Source organism: Triticum urartu, chromosome 5A, assembly GCF_056163025.1.
Source record: "Triticum urartu cultivar PI428250 chromosome 5A, HENAU_Tu73, whole genome shotgun sequence".
Lineage (NCBI taxonomy): Eukaryota > Viridiplantae > Streptophyta > Magnoliopsida > Poales > Poaceae > Triticum > Triticum urartu.
The window spans coordinates 419,060,326-419,083,377 of record NC_141877.1 but is presented as its reverse complement, the minus strand read 5'-3'; the positions used below and the strand labels follow the sequence as shown (position 1 = coordinate 419,083,377).

The 23,052-nt window shown below is 45.0% G+C and overlaps 4 protein-coding genes across 30 annotated transcripts; 1 reads left to right on the top strand and 3 right to left on the bottom strand.

Annotated features, from left to right (window-relative positions):
• Positions 1 to 28: 28 nt before the first annotated feature.
• On the bottom strand, positions 29 to 9,068 carry LOC125509366 (uncharacterized). The gene is made up of 14 exons (XM_087526248.1): positions 8,580 to 9,068; positions 8,199 to 8,452; positions 7,900 to 8,091; positions 7,660 to 7,799; positions 7,226 to 7,549; positions 6,978 to 7,108; positions 6,620 to 6,740; positions 6,276 to 6,368; positions 5,477 to 5,539; positions 5,295 to 5,392; positions 4,121 to 5,207; positions 3,007 to 3,221; positions 2,519 to 2,887; positions 29 to 2,424 (listed from the first exon to the last, which is right to left on the bottom strand). Exons 1-11 carry the CDS (start codon positions 8,687 to 8,689, stop codon positions 5,141 to 5,143), a joined length of 1,593 nt encoding a protein of 530 aa, XP_087382374.1. The 5' UTR covers positions 8,690 to 9,068; the 3' UTR covers positions 29 to 2,424; positions 2,519 to 2,887; positions 3,007 to 3,221; positions 4,121 to 5,140.
• A 29-nt stretch (positions 9,069 to 9,097) lies between these two features.
• Positions 9,098 to 13,396, top strand: LOC125509367 (putative protease Do-like 14). The gene is made up of 6 exons (XM_087526249.1): positions 9,098 to 9,352; positions 9,441 to 9,565; positions 9,661 to 9,951; positions 10,687 to 10,817; positions 11,445 to 11,562; positions 11,654 to 13,396. Exons 3-6 carry the CDS (start codon positions 9,760 to 9,762, stop codon positions 11,855 to 11,857), a joined length of 645 nt encoding a protein of 214 aa, XP_087382375.1. The 5' UTR covers positions 9,098 to 9,352; positions 9,441 to 9,565; positions 9,661 to 9,759; the 3' UTR covers positions 11,858 to 13,396.
• Positions 12,448 to 13,380, bottom strand: LOC147971686 (uncharacterized). The gene is made up of 2 exons (XM_087524080.1): positions 13,374 to 13,380; positions 12,448 to 13,103 (listed from the first exon to the last, which is right to left on the bottom strand). Exons 1-2 carry the CDS (start codon positions 13,378 to 13,380, stop codon positions 12,448 to 12,450), a joined length of 663 nt encoding a protein of 220 aa, XP_087380206.1.
• A 208-nt stretch (positions 13,397 to 13,604) lies between the features above and the next one.
• Positions 13,605 to 22,141, bottom strand: LOC125509368 (uncharacterized). 27 transcript variants are annotated; one of them, XM_087526271.1, is made up of 11 exons: positions 21,518 to 22,140; positions 21,352 to 21,423; positions 21,142 to 21,222; positions 20,346 to 20,382; positions 18,128 to 19,859; positions 17,841 to 17,914; positions 17,623 to 17,707; positions 16,231 to 16,296; positions 16,012 to 16,154; positions 14,269 to 14,461; positions 13,605 to 13,792 (listed from the first exon to the last, which is right to left on the bottom strand). In XM_087526271.1, exons 6-10 carry the CDS (start codon positions 17,847 to 17,849, stop codon positions 14,411 to 14,413), a joined length of 354 nt encoding a protein of 117 aa, XP_087382397.1. In that variant the 5' UTR covers positions 17,850 to 17,914; positions 18,128 to 19,859; positions 20,346 to 20,382; positions 21,142 to 21,222; positions 21,352 to 21,423; positions 21,518 to 22,140; the 3' UTR covers positions 13,605 to 13,792; positions 14,269 to 14,410. The 27 variants fall into 27 exon arrangements, with proteins under 27 accessions (XP_087382397.1, XP_087382399.1, XP_087382377.1 ...); XM_087526273.1 differs by having other exon boundaries at positions 16,235 to 16,296; XM_087526251.1 differs by having other exon boundaries at positions 13,605 to 13,818; positions 16,231 to 17,707; positions 17,783 to 17,914; positions 21,538 to 22,141.
• Between the last annotated feature and the right edge of the window lie 911 nt (positions 22,142 to 23,052).

Sequence of the window (23,052 nt, the reverse complement as noted above, 5' to 3'; positions counted from 1 at the left end):
AGAGCACATGCTTGCAGGAAGCTTACACATGTAGATATCGTAACATAATTGCTAAATCCGAATTTTAAAAATTATTTATCTTGCAAACCATTAATATCATCAGTTTGGCTAAAGCACATCTAGATGTGCTCTAAGTATTGCACATCTAAGTCCTATGTCATTGATTTACTCTAATATTCGTGCAAGCATTTTCTTCTGTCTTTTTTCTTTTTCTTTCTAGTTTGATGTGCAATAACTAGGGCACATCTAGATGTGCTAGACAGAGCCATCATCTCATTAGCGATCCAACTTTACCTATGTGTTTGCCTTACCGGGGGCTATGAAACATGAACCCATGTTGACATGTTTTTGTGAAAAGAAGTTGTTGCTATCAGTTGCCAGATTATGTCATCGCACTTGCCATTTTAAGTTGGAACATTTGTCAAAACTTACTCCATGGATACCCAAGAGAACACATATGGCAGTGACACTTGTTATTTAACATGTTTTCATCTCATATTGGCCATTAAGTATTGAGCATATTGTTGTGTGTTATTTATAGTTGTGATGTACGCAAAACTGTTAATTTGTTTTTTCTATCATGTTATGTGGCCTTTTATAGGTATTTTTTATATTAACATGTAAATATTGTTATGGTTGGTGTTTTTATTGTTACATGGATAGATTTTTTTAGGGGTAAAGCTAAGTTTTATTGATGATAAACCACATAAAATGGTTTAAAAAAAGATCATGGGGATGGATCAACCGTAAATGTCGCCCCTGATCTAGTGTATTAGAGAACTTAGCTAACCTATTTGCATCAGTAAAACCTTGCTCCTTGCTTAACCTCGCTAATGATGCACCCATAGCTACCATTTGTGCCTCTTTCAATATCATTCACCACCTGTTTAGAGTCCGAGGCAACTACAAAATTATGGATCATCAAATCCTTAGCCAGAGACAAAGCTTCTCTGCACGTGATTGCTTTGAGTGTAGCGACATCAATAATCCGTAGAACAACCACAGAAGAACTTCCTAGATATAGTCCCGATTCATCATGGCATACTGCTACCGCTGATCTGAACCTCTCATCCTGGATTTGGCCACACTTGCATCAACATGAATTTTTGCACACCCTTGTGGTGGAGCTCTCGGTCTAGCTGCTGCGATTCTAGCCTCAGCAGGTGCTGACTCCTTTTTGTGATGTTAGTTTGAGGTCCGATACGAATCTCTTAATAAATTCACATATGTCTGAAGGACTGATAAGTTTCCTCGTGTATCACTTGTCTACTTGCCCACCATATTACCCATAAAGTCACTGATAATTTAACAAAGGCGTCATGTGATAATGTTTCTATTGTCGAAAAGAGCCACTTCTTGGCGCTTGGTTCAGATATATCGCCCAACTCACCATCGACAAAGTGCCTAGGCACACCTTGTCATGGTGCATTCAAGCAATGAATGTCTCGAGGAGTCTGCAGCTCCCCATGAAGCACAAGAGCTAGTCGTTGACATTTTTCTGTGAGCCCTCACATCCTCAATGGAAAGCGAATGCTTAGCTAGTCTCTAAAGAAACATGTGAATTTTACTTGGGATTGACGTCTTCCGTAGACCTTTGTTCGAAAATACTTATCATTAAAATGAACAAAAAAGGATGTATCTATAACTAAAATACATCTTCTTTTATTTATTTTGATGATAACTTTTCCGTACAATGTTGCGGGCGACAGACCCAGGGGGCGAAAACCCTGTCGTTCCGGCTTTAACAGGTGCCCAAGAGGGCGGCGATCACGGCAGTTGAGCGTAGATGCGGGCAAGTTGGCATCCCGGCAACCAAAGGACCGCTGCACAGAGAGCTTCAACCTAGGCGCACCTTGCCGCACCGTTGGGGAGGATTACACGCCTGATGGCAAGAGCGCGGGCACATCCAAAGAACAGGTGTGCAGTGTCCTTATCGTCACTGTAAAACGCGCACACCAGGGAGTCGATGATGTGACTATCATGCAACAAGGATGCACAGGGGAGACGTTGTCGGTGACGGAGCAAGAGGAAGATCTTGGACCTGCTTGGGGCGAAGGCTCTCCAGATATGGTGGGGGCGAAATTCTAGTATGTATGACCAGTGTGGAAAGGAGCCAGGGTCCCGCGAAGACCACGGGGCTTCCATGACATGGGACATCTATACTACTATTAAACAATTAGGTTGTGGCAGAAACATTACATCTCAGTCATACATTCACCATCTCTCAATAGACCAGATTGCCTCAATGTTGTATCACATCATTTATCATAATCAATTAGCAATAGTTATCATAATCTACGCCATCATAATTACACAATAATTACCACGATCTCGCTCCAACCTGGGCTTATTTTAATCATATCAATTAGCAAGAATTGCCATGATCTACGCCATCATATTCTTTTTGAAACTCGGCATTGTATACTGCATACATAGAAGGAAAAATATCAATTAGCAATAATTACCATGATCTACATCATCATATTTTTTTTGAAACTTAGCCTTGTGTACTACGTACATAGAAGGAAAAAAGAAGAAGGTCTGGCCCATGTTCGCATGTAGGCAGAGAATAACGTGGAAACCAAAGTGCTCGTTTCCCTGTTTGTTTGGATCAGAGGATCGATCAGACCTTGACCTTAATTTTGCTCGTTCTTGACTTCCGTCACTTCCTTCTTTTTGTTCACCAGTTTGAGTGTTCGTCGTCTTCGACGGCTCGACTCTTAGTTTGACTCTCCCGGTCTTCTCTTCCTGAGGAACGATAGTGACGTGGGCCTGTAGCGCTACGCGGCCAGGACAGGTACGAGCACGTCTCCTATGCCTTCGCATGTACTGTTAATTACTCAAACTTGTCTGGAACTGGGGTTCAGAGATTGACCATCAATTCATCCTGGATCAAATCCATTTTCAAGGAACAAAATTCCTGATCAGCGCCAGGCAAATAATTAAAGCCTGATCCCATCGCAGCTCCATTTAATCGCATGCTCACTGTGGGGAGATTGGACGTACCTCCCGCTAAGTAGTGGATCCACCCGATTGATCCGGGCCAGCGAATTCGTACGCCACACACGTAATCTCCATCCAGTTAAGATGGGAATCCCTTCGCAGCAAGCGAAACAATAGTAATTAAGCTCGGTGCAGCTGGTTCGTACGTGGTATTGTGATACGAGCAGAGCCCCATACTTAGCATATGTCTTTCACTCCTAAATAATATCAATGTTTACCTAAAAAATAAATATGGATTCCATAGTTAATGGCTTGGTAGAACTTTTGCTAAATTACATATAAATATTACAATCTGATCCAATTTTACACAATGCAGATATGAAAGGGAAAATCCAAATTGATGTGATATGGGATTCACACTGATGTTTCATGACCTTTGGTCCTTGTAATACTGGAAGCAATCCAATCGCTTGTTCAGGTGTCAAATAAGATGTGCATGTTTCCAACACTTATCTTAAGGAGTGAAATTATTTTGCCACTGAAAAGGAGCATGTGTCATTTGTCTTCCTTATCATGTAAAAAACATGTTTATTTCCCTTGAATTAGAGTGAAAAACAGGGTAGACTGTTGGTTAATGTGATATTCTATTTTTGTCAGATGGCTTGAAATTTTTTAACATTACTTTTAATGTTAATGTCATGTACCATCATATTTATTTCCAAACTTTGGCGTGAGGTTATATTACCAGTTTATGTCATGTTTGGTTCACAAATATATATTGCCAGTCAATGCCTTTAAGCTTTGTTGGTAGATTCTGTCATTTACAATGCATAAAATCTATTTCTACTTTTAGTGTAAAATTGACTTGTACACAGTTTGACATTTTCAGAGTCATTTACAATGCATAAAATATATTTCTACTTTTAGTGTAAAATTGACTTGTACACAGTTTAACATTTTCAGACATTATGCTTACATGTACTTGCTTTCGCTATATTTACTATAGATAGTGTTTTGACAGATTTTATAAAGTATGTCGATAGTTGGATCATGTATCCTTGACTTGATAGACAAGTTCAAAGATTTACATTCTTCAAAGTGCATAACTGACACGCTAGATGCTAACTTCGACTGTTTGCATAACCAACATTTAGTTCAAGGAAGCTTCAGGTCTTACCTTGGTAATTTCTTTTACCTCTTCCATCCAGCACGGACATGCTTTCCAATTATTGATTACCTATTTTACACACAAAAAAAGTTCCCAATAATCTTTTTTACAATAGTCCAACATAATCAAAGGAGTCACTAAAATTAACCTGGAAATACCAATGGAACCTATAGGCATGGCCGCCGCAATAATCAATCCTCCTCCCTCGACACTTATGCCACCGCTCCCCTTCCCGCGATCCAATTTTCTCTCTATTTCATAACTCTATGATACGTGCGTTGCACGTGCATACTTACTAGTAGCACCAAACGATTGAGATTTGAGACCGTCTATCAGGCACAGAGCTCCGCCCCAACAGCCGATGAGAACATGAGGTGGAGGTGGAGGTGGCCGGAGATCTCGTCGTCGACAGCAGCAACAGAAGCATGGGGGCGCCACAAGTGCGAGAACAGCTCGGGGAAGCAGATGGCCAGGATACTAGTATTGACATCCTCCCAGAAGGCGGTGCTCTCCCCGTCCCTGACCCGACCCGCACCTCGGTATAGCCGCGAAACAATGGGAGGACGCCAAGGAAAGCCTTCCAGACCACCGTGTCAAGGCGGCCAGCATTGCCTAGGCCCATTCCAGAACGTCTGTACCAACCATAGAGGCCAGAGAATCAGCGTTGCCATCAATAATTCTACACTTGCGGAATCCCACAGAAACCTACAGACTCCTGACTACCAATCTCTTTGCTCCCTGATTTTCAGTGCGGGTCCCACTCCCTCCTAATTTCCAATCAAGGTTTCACAACTCGGCCTATAACTTCTTTCGGTAGGAATCAACGCATAAGTGTAGCATTTCTCGTGTTGCCATGCCGTGTCAGGAAATTGTCAAGGTTATCCTTAGTCTCGCATGCCATTGATGTACCGTCACATGTTCCCGCCACGGCAAAGCCCGCGTAATACTCTTTTCGCTAAGAATGATGTAATACTCCATCCGTAAAAGGAAAGTTATCTAACAATGTGCTGCCGAGTCGGCTGCTAAAAATTAGTCGGAGTAATCATGCCATTCACTTGGCCCCCACCAATACTCTTTTGGCGGTGGCAGTCTCCATCTACAATTGAAACCAATCACAACATAAATCACCCATAAAACATGACATGCTCGAGTTTAAGACTGCCTGAGAAATTAGACAACATACCTGTTTTTGAGCAACATATGGCATTCACCATGGGGGCATTCCACTACTTTTAGGTTTGCAACAAATGTTGTACCATCCCTGGGTCTCAAGACAGTCGCCTATTTAACAACCCAAAGGTATACTAACATGGTAAGACAATTATACAACACATAAAGCAGGGTAAAGTAGAGTCCTAGACTAACCTGGAGGACGACTGGCTGCATATTCACTGCAACCTCCATTGTGTCTAGAAGCATTGTTGTAAGCTGGTAATATCATAAAAACGCAAGAATAAGCTCCACTAAGTCGAGGAAACTCGAAACGGGGACACAATCTGATTGCCATATAAAAGCACTAAAACACCATGTCAAGATTTCCAAGAGAGCCAGATGGATGGAAATCCGAAATCCAGGTAAAGATGAAGGAATTAGAACAAGAAAGACTGAAAAGTATCAGTAGAGGAAGTGAAATGAAATTGCCATATTGCTTTCACTTGTCTTTTTTGTGAGCTACTTAAAGATATCCACCCGGCAACCTTTTTTTTTATGGAGCAGCTTCTCATTTCAGATAAGAAGACACATTCCCATCCATGACAAAAAGCCACAAAAGAGCAGAAAGAAAATAGCAGCATTATACAATTTTCGATCACAACTGCAAGTACAAATGTCTCTGAAGTTTGGCTGCATGACATAACATATACTGTGACCGGACTATATGTCAACGCCCAATTTAAGACACGTCCATTTATGTAACAACTCAAATTTAAAACAGTCCAAAAAATCGAAGGGAAAAAATTCGCAAAACCCTTCCAAACATGGTTCCGTTTCATATTTAAATTGTCTAACACCCTAAAGATTTACCTCACATGTTTCCTAGGTCTCCCTCCAAAAGTTATGGATACTCAACGTGACAGCGGTAAAAATGGAAGGTGCGCTTTTAGTTTGGCAGAAATACTATTTCACACATTTGCAGTGGCAAGAACATTTTCTGTCTCTAGAATACCTGTGCTGGAGAGTGCAAAACAACTCCATCAAGTTTATTAATGATATCACCAGCCTCAATGCCTCCACAATTTGCAGATGATACTTCAGGAATCTAGGAAATGCATTTGAAATTTTGAATACAGAGCAAACATTGGACAGAGTAAGAGAAAGCAAAAGTGCAAAACACAAACATCTGAGATAAATAATTCTAAAATCCTCAGATCATGTACTAAATAATGTCATCTCATACTTGTTATCTTGTTTCGTGTCCCAACAAAACTAATTGTAGTAAATAGAGAGGGAGGGAGTTTTGGAAAAGGTGCATGATGAGTGTGGGTTGGAGACTTGAGGTTGGGTAAGTACCTTCTCCACCAGAATTCCAGAAGGTGGCTTATGGTACTTGTGGCATATTTTCTCCAAGTCCTTTAATTCCAACATGTGAAGCCCCCGGCCCCTTATTCCTAGAAATGGTTGTTTGATTCGCCTGCGCTCATGACAAAAAATCATTTTCTCTATATTCTATCACTGTAAAATGGATTACCTTCGATTTCAAAATAAAATAAAATAACGGTTTCATAAAATGGGATACATTCAGCTATATTGTATTCTACAGTACAACAGGTAATCATATTATAGTTTTGGTCTTCAGAAATGAGTGAGCAACCCATGTATTACATGCATCCTGTTAGAAATTCAAGAGCAAAGTAAAAGAAAAACATACCCAAACTTTCTGAAATGTTTCAGGCATCTCCCAACAAGCTGGACAGGCAAAAAGGGAGTTTTATTCTCGTCTATGAAATTCATACCAACAATTCTTCCTTCCAAATCAATCAGAAGACCCCCAATGAAAATCTGAAGAAAATGGTACCAATTTTAACAAGTACTTATTCAATAAGATCGATACAAAGAATGTGAGCGCTTATGGAGTTTAATTTGTATCAATGCAATGCAAGCAGAAGCAGAATTCACCGTCGTAATATACTGAATGCTGTTATCCTTGTTTTGCCTCTGAGGCTCCATTTGACAAGTGCAGACCATAAGTTCATTGCAATCTAACTCGCTAACTGCACGGAATGTCTCCCCACGTTTCAGCTGCAAACTTCCAGACTCAAATTTCCAGGCAACCGAAACGACTGGAGTAGGTGTCAGGAAGTAGGAGCCCGGGAGGTCGGCGAGCACCGCCACGAGGAGATCAGCTTCGCACTCGACGGAAACGATGGCGACATTATAGTGCAAATCGTACATCAGCAACTGCCCCTTGACAACCTTTTTGTTAGGCAGGAGCACCTCAATCTGCAACATACCAATCAGCACATAAAGAAACTCGGTGAAATAATATTGATAACTCTTAGTTTTTTTTTGCCGGGTATTGATAACTCTCAGTTTCAGGTAATCGGGCCGACCTTCACACTGGAAAGTTCATGGACCTCGGTGCCGCTGTCGTGCTTCCTGATCAGAGTTGCAGAGGTCATGATCCAGGCCGCAAGGCCCTCGCGAGCGACCACGGTGCCCGTGCAGGCGAAGGTGGACGAGGGATCTCCATCTGCCGATCAGCAAGGCAGCAACGGATTAATTGCTCAGGCGAGAGGCGAACACACAGCAGATTGCACAATGCCCAATTGGTGAAGCCGCGAAGGTGTTACCGACGGAGGCGGCGAGGGCGACGACGGACTTGGCCACGCTCAGCACCGCGTCCCTCGCCCTCAAGCCCTCCTCCGTGAAATCGTCCTCGGAGCTGTCGCTGGCACCGGAGTCCTCGCCGGACGACGAGGGCGACTCCGGCTCCTGCTCCAACTCCTCGTCGCTGCCGAACAGGCTGCGGCGAAGGCGAATTGCTAGGCAGGTCACGAGACAAACAGAGAGAAAAAAAGGTAAGCGTGCGTGAGGCAAGCAGGCAGGCAGAGGCAGGCAGGCGTCCAAGCGGCGGTTCTACTTGTACTACCTGCGTCTTCGTCCTTGGGTGGCATCTCCGCTCCGGCTCCGGCTCCGGCGGTGGCGTCCGTCGCGGCCGGTGGGGTTGGCGACGCCATCCTAGTCCTCCTAGCCGGCGGTTGGGGGTTAGCCGAGGCGGAACAGAACACATCGACCGGGCCGAGCGACGTCGTTGGACCCGGGCCAGCCCGCAGACCAGTTCCCTTGTCCTGCCGCCTTTGGCACCGGCACGGGTTCGTTTCGTGGCCCTTCTTCTCCGCAAATCTGCATCTCCGGGCAATCACGATCAAACCCTAATCCCAAGTCTCGATGGATGCCGAACCCGAGCACGCGTCCCCTCCGGCTCCGGGCCAAGGCCAACACACCGAAGTGGTAAAACCCCTCTCTTTACCTCTGCCTATCATGGGAAGGACATCGATGTCCCTCTCCCAAATGATCACCGCGCACAGAGAAGTACTGTACGTAGTGCAGTAACTCCACGGCAATTTCAGGCACAGGCATCGACCACCGATTTTTACAACCTTCGCAACGTCGATGATGCCGCAAAGGCACGGAAGAAAGAACAGCGGAGGGCGAGCGAGACACACATCCAAAACAAACGCCTACGCCTCCAAAACAGACGCGTAAGGAAGCAGAGTAAAAGAGAGGAAGCTCAAGAAGTTGTGGACAGGGCCCTCAAGTTAAGAGAAGAGATGCTTCAGGAGAGGCTCGCATTTGAGGCGTCGGCGGAGGGCAAGGAGGAGGCGGAGAAGTACCACAGCACCCCGCCCTGGAGCTGGAGGCCGGCAGTCCCCGTCAGTGAGCATTTGATTCCACCCTCTTTCATTGATTCTTTCGAATAAGTTGTTCTTCCCTTTGTAACTTAATTAGTCCTCACACCAACTTATTGCAGCTGAGGTCACTGAGCAGCCACCAGGTTATTTGCTTCTCTTACCATTTTATTTATTTATATACCTATATGAAGGAAACAAGTTTGGTTTATCCCGTAATGCCTCGCGTTTAGTGAAGGGCGTTGATTTTGAAAATTTTAAGCTTTTGAATGGGTTCCGTACTTTGACGTTGATGAGTTTGGGAGAGAATCTGTGCGTAAGTGCGCAAGTTGGAGCGTCGAGGAATTCACACTGGAACTTGCTCAATGTGTGGTTGGACTTCAGTCATTTATAGGTATATATAACATTATTGCAGCGGGTTATTATTTATGTCAGTATTAACTTGGCTATACCTCAATGAGTTTGATTTCTGTTCCCTGCAGAAGACAGGAATTTTTTCTCTTGCTCTGGAACAATTGTTGAGTTTCTGGAGGGTGTTGGTCATGTGGTAACATCTGCTAGTTTAGTTAAATTGCCACACCAAGATGAGATAGCTGATAAACTCAAGGTTAATGCATTCTTCTTTTCCTTTCTTTATGGTGTTATTATTGTGTTCTTTTAAACAGTGAAGATTAAATTCTGCTATCTGGTATTTTCCTCTAGATCAATGTATTCCTAGCAAGTGGAGAAATATTCGAGGGTTCGGTATCAAATGTGGACTTTTGTTACAATATATGTGTGGTGGAAGTCCGTTCAACTTCAATGCTGGCTACGAAAAAGTTCAGTGCGGACAGTAGAATCTTTAATTTTAACGAGTACCATTCAAGAGATGTTGTAGCGTTAGGCTGCCTTTGTGAGCCGTGGAGCTTGAACGTTGCTTCAGGAAAGCTAATCCCAAGAAGAAGCCAGCTTGATTGTGAAGAACTTCTTGTGTCGTCTTGCAGGATTTCAAAGGTAATTCAAACAGCTGAAGTCATTATGCAAATTGATGGCTGAACCACTAATTATAGAATTACTTAAAATTAATTATTAGTTATTTGCTTCTTTTTGTGCCTTGTTTGGAATGCATTCGTAGAATTGTAGCAACTTTGATCTTAGGTTTAAGGACCTCATTGTATATCCATAACTGGCATTGGAAGTAAACTGTCTTATCCTAATTTGTTAAGTCTGGGAGAGCCAGATGCATGGACACCATGGAGGAAGATTTTTTGTTTCAACTTTCTGTGAATCGAATACAATTTCACAGTAAGAACAAAGCACATCTTCTCATACTATATTTGTATAAGAAACTGAAGGTTTCTTCTTTCTCCAAAGGCGGAAGCCATTTGTGGATCCTTCTACATAATAATCAGCAAAAAAAATATTTTTTGATTATTATCTGGTGTTTGAACTAGATGACCGTCAGTTTGTTCACTCTCTCACTTCAGTATATAGCCAAGTCTCATAACCAACTGGCAGCTTCAATTTTTATATTTTCTAAGGTCTGTTATGTTTTAGTGTAGAAACTAAATTTGTAACTTTACTATGCTGTGAATAACAAGATTCATCACTTAAGTGTCCATGTTGAAGTTTGTCGGCTGCTTAACGGGTATAAATCTGCTAGAACTCGTGCTATATGTTATTTTCTTTTTCATTTGATCTTTGCCACAGTGATGAATGTATTTCTTTCAAATGATCAACTATTTGCAGAGAGGTATTGGGGGTCCTCTGGTGGATTTTGATGGAAATATCATCGGCATGAACTTCTATGACAGGAAAGAAACCCCTTTCATTCCAGGTTTCATTGTGTTGAAGTGTGTGCAGCACTTCAATGATTTCGGGTATGTATTTGTTATTTCTGTTTCATTAAAAGGAACACTAAGTAGGTTTCATTTTCTAGCCCACACATATTTTTAAAGTTAGTCTTCCTATTTCTTTGGTAAATCTCCTTGTGGATATTTCTTCGATTTTTCAGACACGGCCAACAGGTGTGTAAAAATTAATGATTCTGAACCATTAATTCGACGACTGAGCCACCAACTGAGCATAACACGGAAATAGAACTCTGTTTCTTCATTACAGTACACAATGTTTTTAGACATAGCAGGACTATATGACCTCCTTGACTAATTTATATTTTCAAGTCCATAATTTGAGTTTTCAAAGGAATTTCGTTGCCCTTTAATGGTCAATCTGGGCAAATTGAAAAGATTTATCTGCAGGATAAATACCTGTGTCATGGTTGGAAAACATCAGTGTTGTCATTTTATATGTAGTATATTTGATGCGCTTCTTGCTTAACTGTTATTTATCCAATTATTTGGCTACTTCATTTTCCCACCTTCTCATTACTCCAGTTAACCTAGAGCCTTTCGTTGAAATATTGTATGCGAGTTAGTAAGAAATGTTGTTTATTTGTGCTTCGCTTTCTAGCATTCATTAGTAAAACGAATTAACTGATGACGCAGGACGGTCATACGACCGTTGCATGGACTGAGAGTTAAAACTCTCCACGAAGCACAGCTTACTGTACTTGAGAAGATACATCATGATTTCCCTGAGATCTCTGGTGTGATAGTGGAGAAGGTATGAATTTTCTCTGTTGTGCTTCTTTCTAGTATTGATCCGTAAAATTAGGAGTTCTGTATTTTTTCGTGTCTTACGGGTTCTGCTTCAGGTAGAAGTACCTTCACCTGGACACTCCGAGATAAAGGTTGGGGACATCATCACTCATGTTAATGGCATACCTTTCTCCAGTGCTGCAGAGGTTAGTATCCTTGTAATATTAAGTTTCTTTAGGCATGAAGAACTTGCTGAAGAATTATGTGGCATTTGGTTGATGGGAAATGTGAGGTGGAAATGGGAAAGCAGGGTGAGATGACTTTTTTTAATAGAGGAGGGCCCCAAAAAACCCAGGAGCTGATACTAATATTATACTCCCTCTGTCCCATAATATAAAAACGTTTTTGACGCTATACTAATGTAAAAAACATTCTTATATTATGGGACGGAGGGAGTAGTATATGACAACAAGTTACAACATACGAGTAGCTAATAGAGAGATCCCTACTATGAGAAACATTCACTCCCGTGTTTGGTACACAAGATCTGAACAGAGCCAGGATTACCGAAAAAGGCTTTCGCCCCGCTTTATAAATAAAGCAACCACCAAGCACAAGGTACCAAGGTATCACCCGAACAATCCACACACACACAGACAGCGCCACCGCAGGCACGGTCCAACACACACACACAAATAAACACACAAACCCAAGTTCAGCTGTGGGCACAGCACAACAAGCCCAACAAGGGGCACGACAAGACAACACATCCAAGATGGCGGCGGTGGCGACGAGGTGACGACGATCTAATCCGGCTTCGGTGGTGGTGGGGGGAGCGATGGAGCCATCCGGAGAGCCATCGCATGAAACTGGGTGATGATGGAGGTGATGTCGTCTCTCCCTGGGACGGCTAAGCGGCCGCCAAAGCTGCAAGTAACGCACGACGAAGGGAAATACGCTGAATCAAAAGCTTATTCTTAACGGTCCACAGCGTCCAGGCAAGCACCCCAATGGCCAGCCACCTAATGTGGCGAATCGAGGGTGGGATCGCCTGGAGTTCGGCGAAGAGAGCGGGGAAGTTGTTGTGGTCCCAGCTTCCACCCACTATTTCATGGAAACAGCTCCAAAGGAACTGCGCGGACACGCAGGTGAAGAAGATATGGTTCGAGTCCTCTTCAGGCCCGCAAAGCGGGCAACGTCCATCACCGGGACCATTGCGCTTCAGAACCTCCACGCCGGACGGGAGGCGACCTTGAAACCATTGCCACAAGAAGATTCTAATTTTTAGAGGGAGGCGGATCTCCCAGATTGCGGTGAGCGCCTCATGGCCAAGCGAAGGAGCAATTGCCTGGTATAGGGATCTAGTGTAGAATTGTCCAGAAGGCTCTAGACGCCGTCTGGAGCGATCATCTCCAATCGCCAGATCAGGCTCGTGCAATGCAATGCAGTCAAGCAGTTCCTGCCAGTCCGCATTCTCAACCGGGTCAAAAGGTCTCCAGAACACGAGTTGCCCTGTCTCCAGAACACGAGTTGCCCTAAGTCGATGAGGGCTGTCGCGACAGAAATCTGTGGAGCAACCACGATGGAACAGAGCCAGGATTGGAACTGGTTTGCAGGTGGGATTGGGATACGGACTGAAAAATAACCTTCATCTTTCTCGCCATGATGCTAAATAGTTGCTTGGATGCCCGTGCACCGATCCCCATCATGGGACATGTCATTGTTTCATTGTTACTGGCATTCTCAGACTAATGAACACCTGCTCCGGCTCTGGCCATATCATCAGTCACTCGGATGGTCTTCATCTTGTTTTTGGACGGCATCAACCGATCTCACCTTCCATCGCTGCTCACTCTCCCTAGTAGCACATATACTAGATCGGCAACGCGCCTTGGCACGAAGGTGCCGGTCCCAACCTTTTGTCAAGCAGGTAATGCTAAATCATTAAGAAGCACGCCCTGAAGTATGTAATCAATGAGTTCAACACCAAAAGCAATGCAAATCTTTAACCTCATGAATTTTCCAATCAAAGTACATATCACAGAGTACAACTGAGGCACATCAAGCTCGGCACAAAGGAATAAACCAAGTAATGTTTAATAGATCAGGCTTGAGTAGCACATAGGGCAGCAAGATAGTACAAAATATTGAAAGCGAAGCATTTACACAGGGGGCTAGTGACAATCAGATAGCAGTCCTTCGCCAAGAATGGTTGAAGTTCCTCGTCGCTCAAAGAAAAGTTGAGTAACGTTGGCCTGAAAGTGATGAAAAAACCATATTCCTGGAGAGGATATCTCAACATTTTTACAAAAATTGATATCTACAGTGACTAAAAAGGAACTATCAAGAAGGCAAGATTAGTAAACTGACATCAAGCAACTCATGTATGTTTCCTTTAAATTAGTTTGGGGAGTGTGGTAGAAAATGCAGCCGAAACTACCAAGAGAATCAAGATGGTTTAGTACGACATAACACAAGCAGGCCATAGTAGTAGTTTGAGCCAATCTAAGAGCACTATTTTAATATGGCATAGCAATATAAACTTCGTCAAAACATCTTGGCATCTGGATAACTGGTCATCAGGGCTGAAGCAAATGATTACATACGACTGGCCAATGTAAAAAGCGGTCAATAATCAAGAAGTAATGAAACATCGGTCATTTCAATTCACAACCATATGGCATGTCACTAATAGAAATGGAGATAGGTAACTGTTTCAATGCCACCATACCTTCAGATTTCGGAGTTATAGGGAACATCCTACAGGGATAAATATAGCCTCATAAAAAGAACATCCAGTCTTTACTTAGGGTAGATTAATCCCCATTTGTATTGTTAATTGCATGTATTCTTCCTTTGTCTTCCTCTTGTGCTCATTCACAGATAAGCGCATTGATCATGTAGAATTTGTAATGATGTGCAACCTGCCAGCATGCAACAATTATATCAGCATTAGAAAGTCAGGGGCATTGGCAAACAACAAATAGGTTAGGGAGAAAAAAGTTGACACGCAAATTTTCAGTGCAAAAAGAAATTGATCCAACCATGACTTCTACTGGTAATGCTAATATAAAATCTGATATAGCAGAAAGTAGTTTTAGCCTAGAAAGACAAGATAGATCGTAGTAGAAATATTTAAAAGCGGCAAATCCACCTATTATAATGCTCAGATTATATAAACGACTGCATCATACTGACAGCACACTACTCTAGCTACACTCCAATGAATATTTTTTTACAAATCATATCTGCAATGACATTGGCTTGTTGGATATCCCCAACAGCACCACACGTGCAAGCAGTACCAACAAACACATCAATAGGTTGCTTCTAGGACATAGCTAAAGGTACAAAAAATCAGAGAAGGAACAAAAATCACATTTGTATTCCAGAAAAAAAACAAGCAAGGAAGAAAAGGAGGCCACAAAAATACAAGCAAGGAATAATACTCTTGGACTCTATCTAGTCTTCCGACAATAAGAGTACAAGAAACAGGCACACCCATTGACCAGCCTGCACACCAACAGGAACAACAAGCAGACATAGACTGAGTACAACAGCAGGTCCAGACAGGCAAGCTAGGCAAACCACATGGCCGCAAAAACATATGCCTAGGCCTAGAAAGCAGAGAAGAAGAGGAGAAAGGGGCAGTGATTACGAGTCGAACGGCTAGTCTAGACTAGTCGCTCGACTAGTCTACGAGTCGCAGAGTGGATGTCGACTCATTTTCTCGTGTAGACTACAAATACGAGTCGAGCCGTGGATGGACTAGTCGACGACTAGTCTGGACTAGTCGACATATATGAGTCGAGCGACTCAAAAAAGAGAGCTGCCTCAGCTGGGACGAGGCGCCGCCAGCACCCACTGCCCTGCCGCCGCCGCCGCCACCCACCGCAGGGACGGCGGATGGCGCAGCCAGGTGCGGCGGCCGGCCGGAGCTCGTGCTCAGGCGGCGGCCATGGCCGTGACCCGTAGGGGCACGCGGCCTTGAGACGGGAGAGAAGGAAAAGAGAGAGAGAGGAGAGGAAAGGAGGAGCCATGGCGGTGGTCGGCGGGCTCGCCGGCAGCAGCGGCCGGGACCGGCAGAAGGCGGCAGGAGGCGCGGGTCGCGTGCGCGCATGCTCTCGTGCGTGATGGCGCTGGCGTCGGCGATTGGAGAGGTCGGGAGCTAGGGTTCCAGTGGCTGGGGGCTAAGTAGGCTGGCCATTTGGGCCCAAATGGGCCAGCTGGGGGGTGATGCGTGGTGCTGGGCTAATATTTAGACAGTGGCTGGTCCTATTCCATACCCACTTGGGCCCAGAACACTGCATAGCTCAATGATTTAGACAGTGGCTGGTTTTATTGCATACTGTACTGTTAGTAACTTAGTATATACTACATACTACCACTAGGTATTAGTAGCTGAGTACTACAGTACCATGTCGACTAGTCTAGACTAGTCTAGACTAGTCTCGATTAGTCTATGAGTCTCTACCTCGGAACGACTCGTCGACTTGTCGACTCGTAAACCTTGGAAAGGGGTCGACCTGCAAAGCACCGGACGAAGACCCAACAGACTGGCACAGATCGAACGACGAACCGACAAGAACAGCGAGCACGTGCGAACGATGGACGAACCTGCAAGAAAACAAAACTCAAAATTACAGATGAGCTGCAGGTAACCAGAATTTAGACGGACAAAACAAACAAGTACCTACAGAAGAACACATCAACATATCTGGCAAGATCCCAAAATCGGCGGCTGGCCGTGCAACTGCAACTGGGGAGGCAAATAGCAATAACGGAAGTTACTTCGAGTTTGTTCCTTCAGATTAGTGTTAAAGTATGTCAAGATTTAACTGACGCAAAGTAAAATTGTCAATGAAGGTAAAAGTGGCTGAATGAATGAAAGTAGCTAGGTTTTGCAAGCATAAAGTTCCTTGCCAGGAAATTAAACCCACAATACTTGGACATTTGTTGGCACTTATCGAATATTAACAGAAGTTCCTCACAGAGATACTACAATAGTAATCCTAGAACAGTTTCTGCCAAATAAATTCTAAACCTCAGCTAGCAACATATTTGTGAAGCGCAACTGAAAGCTTGTTTAGAAAAATAAATCTATAGCAATATAAAAAGACCCAAAGGGGCAGATCCAATTAATCTCGGCCATCAAATCATGTCAATCCAACGACCTAGACTGCTTCAATGTCGAGCGCTCAACACGTTTAGCGTGTAATTAATTTCATGCCAAATATAATAACACGCAAATAATATCCTACTTAATATCCGCATCCACTTGATATACTTCCAAATTAATGTGCATTGCACGTACACATTGACTAGTTTTTTAAATATGCGATTATCCCTTTTAAAGATGAACTAAATTAATTTTTGAATTAAGTACGCAATCTAGTCCCTAGAAGAATCAACTCGTAGGTGTGCAATTCAAATTTACTACACGTCCACTTTATAATCCAAGCACAGAAAAAATCAAAGCATGGTAATAAATGAAAGGAAGTACTATCTCACAGACTGCATTTTTACAAACCTATAATAACAAGGCATGCAAAATACTAATGAAACAGCCAATTTGGGTGGTGGCTACAAAACATAAAATAAGCTTCTTCATTTCTACAGGAAAATATATAAATCAACAATCAGATGGAGCAAGGCTGGCCTTTTCAAAGTTGCACTCTAGCCACATAATACTAATACAGTCTAGGGGAGTTTTGTTTTTGATAATCTACTAATCTTTAGGATAAGAATGACATTCTTTGCCCCATGAGCATCAGCGACAACAAAGCGGCGTCGCATGATGAAGCGGATGCCGGCACAGGAAGAAGCTCATGTAGGATCTACAAGCCTACAAGGACTCAGACGAATCGAGGCATTGGCCTTCCGCTCCTCCAAGTTCTTCCAGCATGAGGTAAGCTCCTGCCTGGTTCTAAGCATGGTGATTTCTCTATAATGCAGTTAGATCAGACGATCTCAGAGGATGCATTTTCCACGACAGTAAATAGGATCTGAAGATTGGCCTCACTGGAAAAGTGAGTATAATGAGATTCATTGTCATCATAAATTTGTAGATAAAACAGGATGCTACCGATAATATTAAGCAAGTCATGTACCAACTCCAGAGGACCACAACCAATGTCTGCTTCAAGTTCCTTTAACCCTTCCTTCCTTAGCTAGAGCACAAGGAAGAACACAAAATCAGATCGTGAGAACTACAAAAATGTAAGTCATTGATCCTAAGCACTCACCAAAGCTAGCCAGATCCTCCCATGGCAACCAACCTGGCACTCCACAGTAGAACCTCACCTCTGGCATCGTCCACTCCTCGTATGTGTTCCTCGTTACACCTGTATGACGTTGGGCTAGCTGTAGCTGGTGACCTGCAAGGCAAGAGGAGCAACGGTCAGATCTCCGACCATGGCGACCGCGTGACGTAGAGTGGACGATGGCCCATGGAAGCCAAGAGCATGAGCAGACCAAAATCAGAATGGATTAACCAGGAAACCCTAGACAAATCCCTAAAAAACAACAAAGCCCTTGATGAGCACATACACATCACAAAGGGAAAGACAAACAAGGGAGCAAATAATCACCTCAGCCATCTTAGAAGCCCACTCGGTGTGCTCCCTCTCCGGCCGACCCGCAAGACAGCCCCAACGCCATGCCACCGTCCCAACCGTGAAACAGCCAGAGAAGCAAGGAAGATGGTAAGAAACAAGCGAAATAAAAGGTAGTGGTCTCCAATACAAACATTAACCAGCCTAAAGACGCTGTTATTAGAAACATGACACCGTGGTTTCTGCTGGTTTATCAACAAATTAAAACAAGCCATTGAACCGACAACTTGCTTACTCTTAACCAGATGAAATCAAGGACCAACAACAAACAATAAAAGTCAAGAACAACTTATATGCAATAAAGGTATGAGAGAGAAGAAATATTCACATAAGACGGCTATAAACACTGGAGCATAAATAAGCAACACCTTTAAATACAAATAAAAAGGGTTCAGGGTTCAATGCATAGTGGGATCAGATTTGCCTTTCCTCGATCATATAATCTACCCCTGCCATCTCTTGTCACCAGATTAATCTGTTTATACAGTGGAGCTGCCCTGGTTATCACTCAACAAGAATGACCATCCAAGGACAGAACAATAAGTATCACATGATAAAAAAGGATTCTAGAGACAAGAGGGAGGACCCAACTTGATACCCACAGGTGCCTTGATTGCTCAAAGGCACACTTATTTCAGCCACAGCGAATCATCATCGCCCTAGCAAGGATGGCTTCCGACCGGTGGGGCACGTGCGAATAAAAAGGGTTTAGGATTCAATGCATATGGGCTCAGATTTTCCTTTCCTCGATCATATAATCTACCCCCATCATCTCTTATCACCAGATCAATCTGTTTATACAGTGGAGCTGCCCTGGTTATCACTCAATAAGAATGACCATCCAAAGGGCAGAACAATAAGTATCACAGGATCAAAAAGGATTCTAGAGACAAGAGGGAGGACCCAACTTGATACCCACGGCTAATCATCATCGCCCTAGCAAGAATGGCTTCCGACCGATGGGGCACGTGATTCAAACATGGTGGCACGAGATATCTCATTTTGGGAGTAACTATTCATTACTGCAGGAGTTCAGGCTCGATCCAACGGCCGAGATGGCGAGAACAATCCGGAGCGAGATCCGTCGCCCAGAATCGCATCAAGCAAACCGATCCGACGGCCGAGAGTCCCTAATCGCTGTGAGAGCTCGGTGAGACATCCTTCTCTTATTTCTGGATTTCTGGATGGATCACCGGATCAATATGTTCTTACGAGGGTTTACCTGCCCTGGTTATCACTCATTAGAAATGACCATCCAAGGACAGAGCCACTAAAATAAGAACGTGATCAAAACAGCTCAAAGAAACGAGGGAGGATCCAAATTAATACACACAAGTGCCTCGACTGCTTGAGAGCATGCCTATATCAGCCATAACTGATCATCATAGCCCTGTCCATGTCCCATATAGTAGCCGAAGCAGAGCAGGGGAAGATGGAGCTCACAGAGGGAGGTTGTAGCCGAGGCAGTACTCAGAGGGCACCGGGGTTGCGCCTGAACGCCATCCAACCAGTGAGGAACCACGTCGGAGTTGCGCCTTGCACCATCCCGCCGACGAGCACGAAAGCCATGGGCACCGAAGTGGCCAAGGAGATGAGGAGGTGATGTATAGCACATCTAGGAGCACCATCAAAGACGACCGGGGCAACAAGCAGGCAGGGAGAGAGGCGAGGCGGCAGGGAGAGGAAAGGGCGCGACGCGAGTGCAGGCCTGCAGGGAGCGGAGCATCAGCTATTTTTTCTTTAGGAGTATATAGGAACTATCAAACATATCATATAAGTGCAATCATCTTTGATAATATAAGAGAGCATACAAATCACAGAGCTTGTTTAAGATATTTTGTCACATCAAGTAGTTTAGATAAGAAAAGCCTAACCCAGAATTACAAATAATTGGAGCGAGTGATAGATTTATTATTCTGATATAATTCGGTAGTAACTATACATAAATAATTCATTTTCCAACAGTAAAAAATATGTGATGCATTATTTACACAAAACAATATTTTTTGTATAGGGTCAGAAAGATATTTCAGCATTCAAATCAATAAGGCTGAAATAATCTAAGAGTATTATCACTACAGAGCAACAATTTATGAACTCGCTGTCAGTCCAAAGTAATAATACATGGAAATCTATCTTGAAGTGCAAGAGTTCAATTTAGCAGATCTGACACACCAGACATGAATGTGCTTACCTGCTCTCCCAGGCGGGCCTAGTCAGCTCTCTTTTAGCTGCAATCAAAGATAAGATTTGTTAGGACATTCTTGTGGGCAAAATTTATCATCATGCAAGCAATGGGCCTATCTATTGGCTGCTTGTAGTGCCTAAGGTAAAATCGAAAGGCCTTTTACTGCCACCTTGCATGAAGAGTTTCTATTCACACATGTGTACTGCTATATGAAACTGCACATGCTGACTAATTAAACAACAAAAGCTACAGAGGTGAACTGACCTTTCTCTAATCAGACTCTCTGGACAAACTAAGAAGCACAGATAAATACGCTGCTGGGCAGAACACATAATCTAGTACGGTACAACACTGACTAAGCCTAGGTTTGTGAAGAGAGATAAATTATAGAACAGTATGGTAGGCCGGAAGGAGAGACCAGAAAGCTATATAAAGCACACGCCCAAAGAAACTAAAACTGAGCAGAGCATTGACTGAATAGGTAGCAAAGGCACGTATATCCAAATTCCATAAAAAACGAAGGAGGTATAATCACTAAATTAGAAATCTAATTAACTTAGTAAACAAACCTAAATTAAGCAGCCTAACTCAAATGGACAACAGTAAATTGAAGCCTACATGCCTCAATATCACAACAGAGGACGAGCAGGACCAACCGACAAACCAGCAGGCTATTGGTATAAAGCCAAAAATAAATAGTAAACAAAACAAAGAAAAGAACAAAAGCACCCAGAATCATGTGCAAATGAACAAAAAAAACCAGGGCCTAGCACGATCCAGGCAAGGAACAAGAAGCACACACCTATAATCCAGGAATTAAGGAAGATAGGACACCACATAAATCCAACCAGGGAATAATACCCTTTGCCTCTCATTGGCCAGCCTGCACACAATAGACCGAATCTAGCAGCGTACTCATATAGAAAAGACAAGGAATATACACTACTTCACAAATGTAACCCTAGGTCTGGAAAGAAGAGAAGCACAAAGAAGGAGAGGAAAAGCAGTCGACCTGTACATCCCTGGATGAAGACGCAGCAGGCTGGCACAGATCGAGCGACGAACTGACGAGAAGAACGAGCACCTGCAAACGATGGATCAATCCGCAAAAAAATCAGAGACAAAATCACGGTTAAGCTGCAGGGAATGACCAAGAACGGGGGAAAATAAATGCCTACCCACAAATTGATGAACGCACCATCAGATCTAGCGCAACGACGGCAAGAACAAGGAACACCGGCGTCGCACAACGAATCCATCACATTTGACGCAGCAGGCTGGCACAGATCGAGCGACGAACTGACGGCAAGAACGAGGGGGCCATCTTCTTCCTCCCCCATAGCCTCACGTTCCTCTCCCCGTTGCTCCCCCATCGAGCTCGAGCTCGTCCATGGCCGCCGCGGCGGGCGGGGCCGCGGTCATCGGCCATGGCCATGACCATGGCGAGCGGGACGGGCGGGGCAGCCCCTTGCTCCCCAGTCGACCTCGAGCTCGTCCATGGCAGCCACGGCGGGCAGGGCGGGACGGCGGGGCCACGCCCATCGTCCCCGAGGAGGTTGACCCGCGGCGCCCACGCCTCCGGCAACCGCGGCGCGAATCCGCGGAGGCGCGCCCACAACCGGCGGCGCCCTCTGGCGGCGATGCGCGTGGCGGCCGTGGCCAGCGAGGAGTGGCGACTAGGGTTCAATCGGGGGCGGGGCGAGTGGGCGCCTGGGAGAAGACGTGGTGCGGGGTCGCGGGGAGGAGAGGAGGCAGGCGGCGACGCGCGAGAAAGGGAGCGAGGCGGCTAGGGTTTCACCACGGGCGTGGCCCCTTTTATACCCCAAAGAAGCGAAATGACGAAAATGCCCTCGGCGGGGCAACGTAATTACGTGCGGTGGCATGAACGAGACGGTAACTATTCATTCCAGTAGTAACTTTTTTTGATCCGACGGCCGAGGTCTTCCACACGGTCCATCCGACAGCCCAAGATCCATCAAGGGAACCGATCCAACGGCCGAGAGTCGCTGAGCTCTGAGGAGGCTTGTAGGAACATCCTTCTCTTATCTCTTGATGCACTGCCAAGCTCATCGTGTATGGTAGAGCGAACTGCAAAATTACCAACTTAAGTGATGTGGCTAGACCTGGAGGCTGCGAGTTGCCCGACCCACCCCTCCCGTGTCGCCCCCGCAGGCGACGGGGAGGGAACCCTAGCCGCGCCGGTCTCCTCCCCCCTTCCTCCCCCGCCGAGGCCACAGGGCACGCCCAGGCAAAGCCTGGCCGGCGCCGGCGCCGGCAGGCCCTCTCGTCCCCTCGTGTGTGGCGCCGGTGCGGGCCGCTTCCACGGGCCAGGGCGCCGCGGTTGGTGGGTCGCGGCGGGTGCCCTTCCGACGACGACGGCTGATGGCTTCCGCGGTGCGTCAGGCTGCTGGCTGGAGGGGCACGCTTGCTACTCCCGCGCCCGGATCTGGCGCTGGGAGTTGTGGGCGGCATGGGGCCGGCGGCCGCTGCGGGTCCTGGACGGCGGTGGCGGCCGGCCGTGGTAGTCCGGTGAGGTTCGGTGGTGACAGTTGTTGCTGGCGGCTGCTGGATCTCCCGGGGTGGCGCGGCGGGGCGTGCTTGGGGAGGCGGCGATGGACCTTGTGGGATCTGCATCAGGGGCTCGTCTGGCCGCCGTCTCGTGGGCGACGCGGGCCGGTCGTCGCCGGTGGCTTCGGGTGCTGGTGGTGGTGCG

Excerpts from the sequence above, each read along its gene's own strand:
- LOC125509366 (XM_087526248.1), bottom strand. The coding sequence starts at position 8,689 with ATGCCTGTGCCTGAAATTGCCGTGGAGTTACTGCACTACGTACAGTAC. Across the intron at positions 7,550-7,659 it reads ATGAACTTTCCAGTGTGAAG|ATTGAGGTGCTCCTGCCTAA; the intron begins GTCGGCCCGATT and ends GGTATGTTGCAG. Across the intron at positions 5,540-6,275 it reads TTTTGCACTCTCCAGCACAG|CTTACAACAATGCTTCTAGA; the intron begins GTATTCTAGAGA and ends TGATATTACCAG.
- LOC125509367 (XM_087526249.1), top strand. The coding sequence starts at position 9,760 with ATGCTGGCTACGAAAAAGTTCAGTGCGGACAGTAGAATCTTTAATTTT. Across the intron at positions 10,818-11,444 it reads CAGCACTTCAATGATTTCGG|GACGGTCATACGACCGTTGC; the intron begins GTATGTATTTGT and ends CTGATGACGCAG. Across the intron at positions 11,563-11,653 it reads CTGGTGTGATAGTGGAGAAG|GTAGAAGTACCTTCACCTGG; the intron begins GTATGAATTTTC and ends GTTCTGCTTCAG.
- LOC125509368 (XM_048674334.2), bottom strand. The coding sequence starts at position 21,712 with ATGGGGGAGCAACGGGGAGAGGAACGTGAGGCTATGGGGGAGGAAGAA. Across the intron at positions 21,424-21,537 it reads TCGTTGCGCTAGATCTGATG|GTGCTCGTTCTTCTCGTCAG; the intron begins GTGCGTTCATCA and ends CATCGTTTGCAG. Across the intron at positions 20,383-21,141 it reads CCTTAATTCCTGGATTATAG|CTAAAAGAGAGCTGACTAGG; the intron begins GTGTGTGCTTCT and ends CTTTGATTGCAG.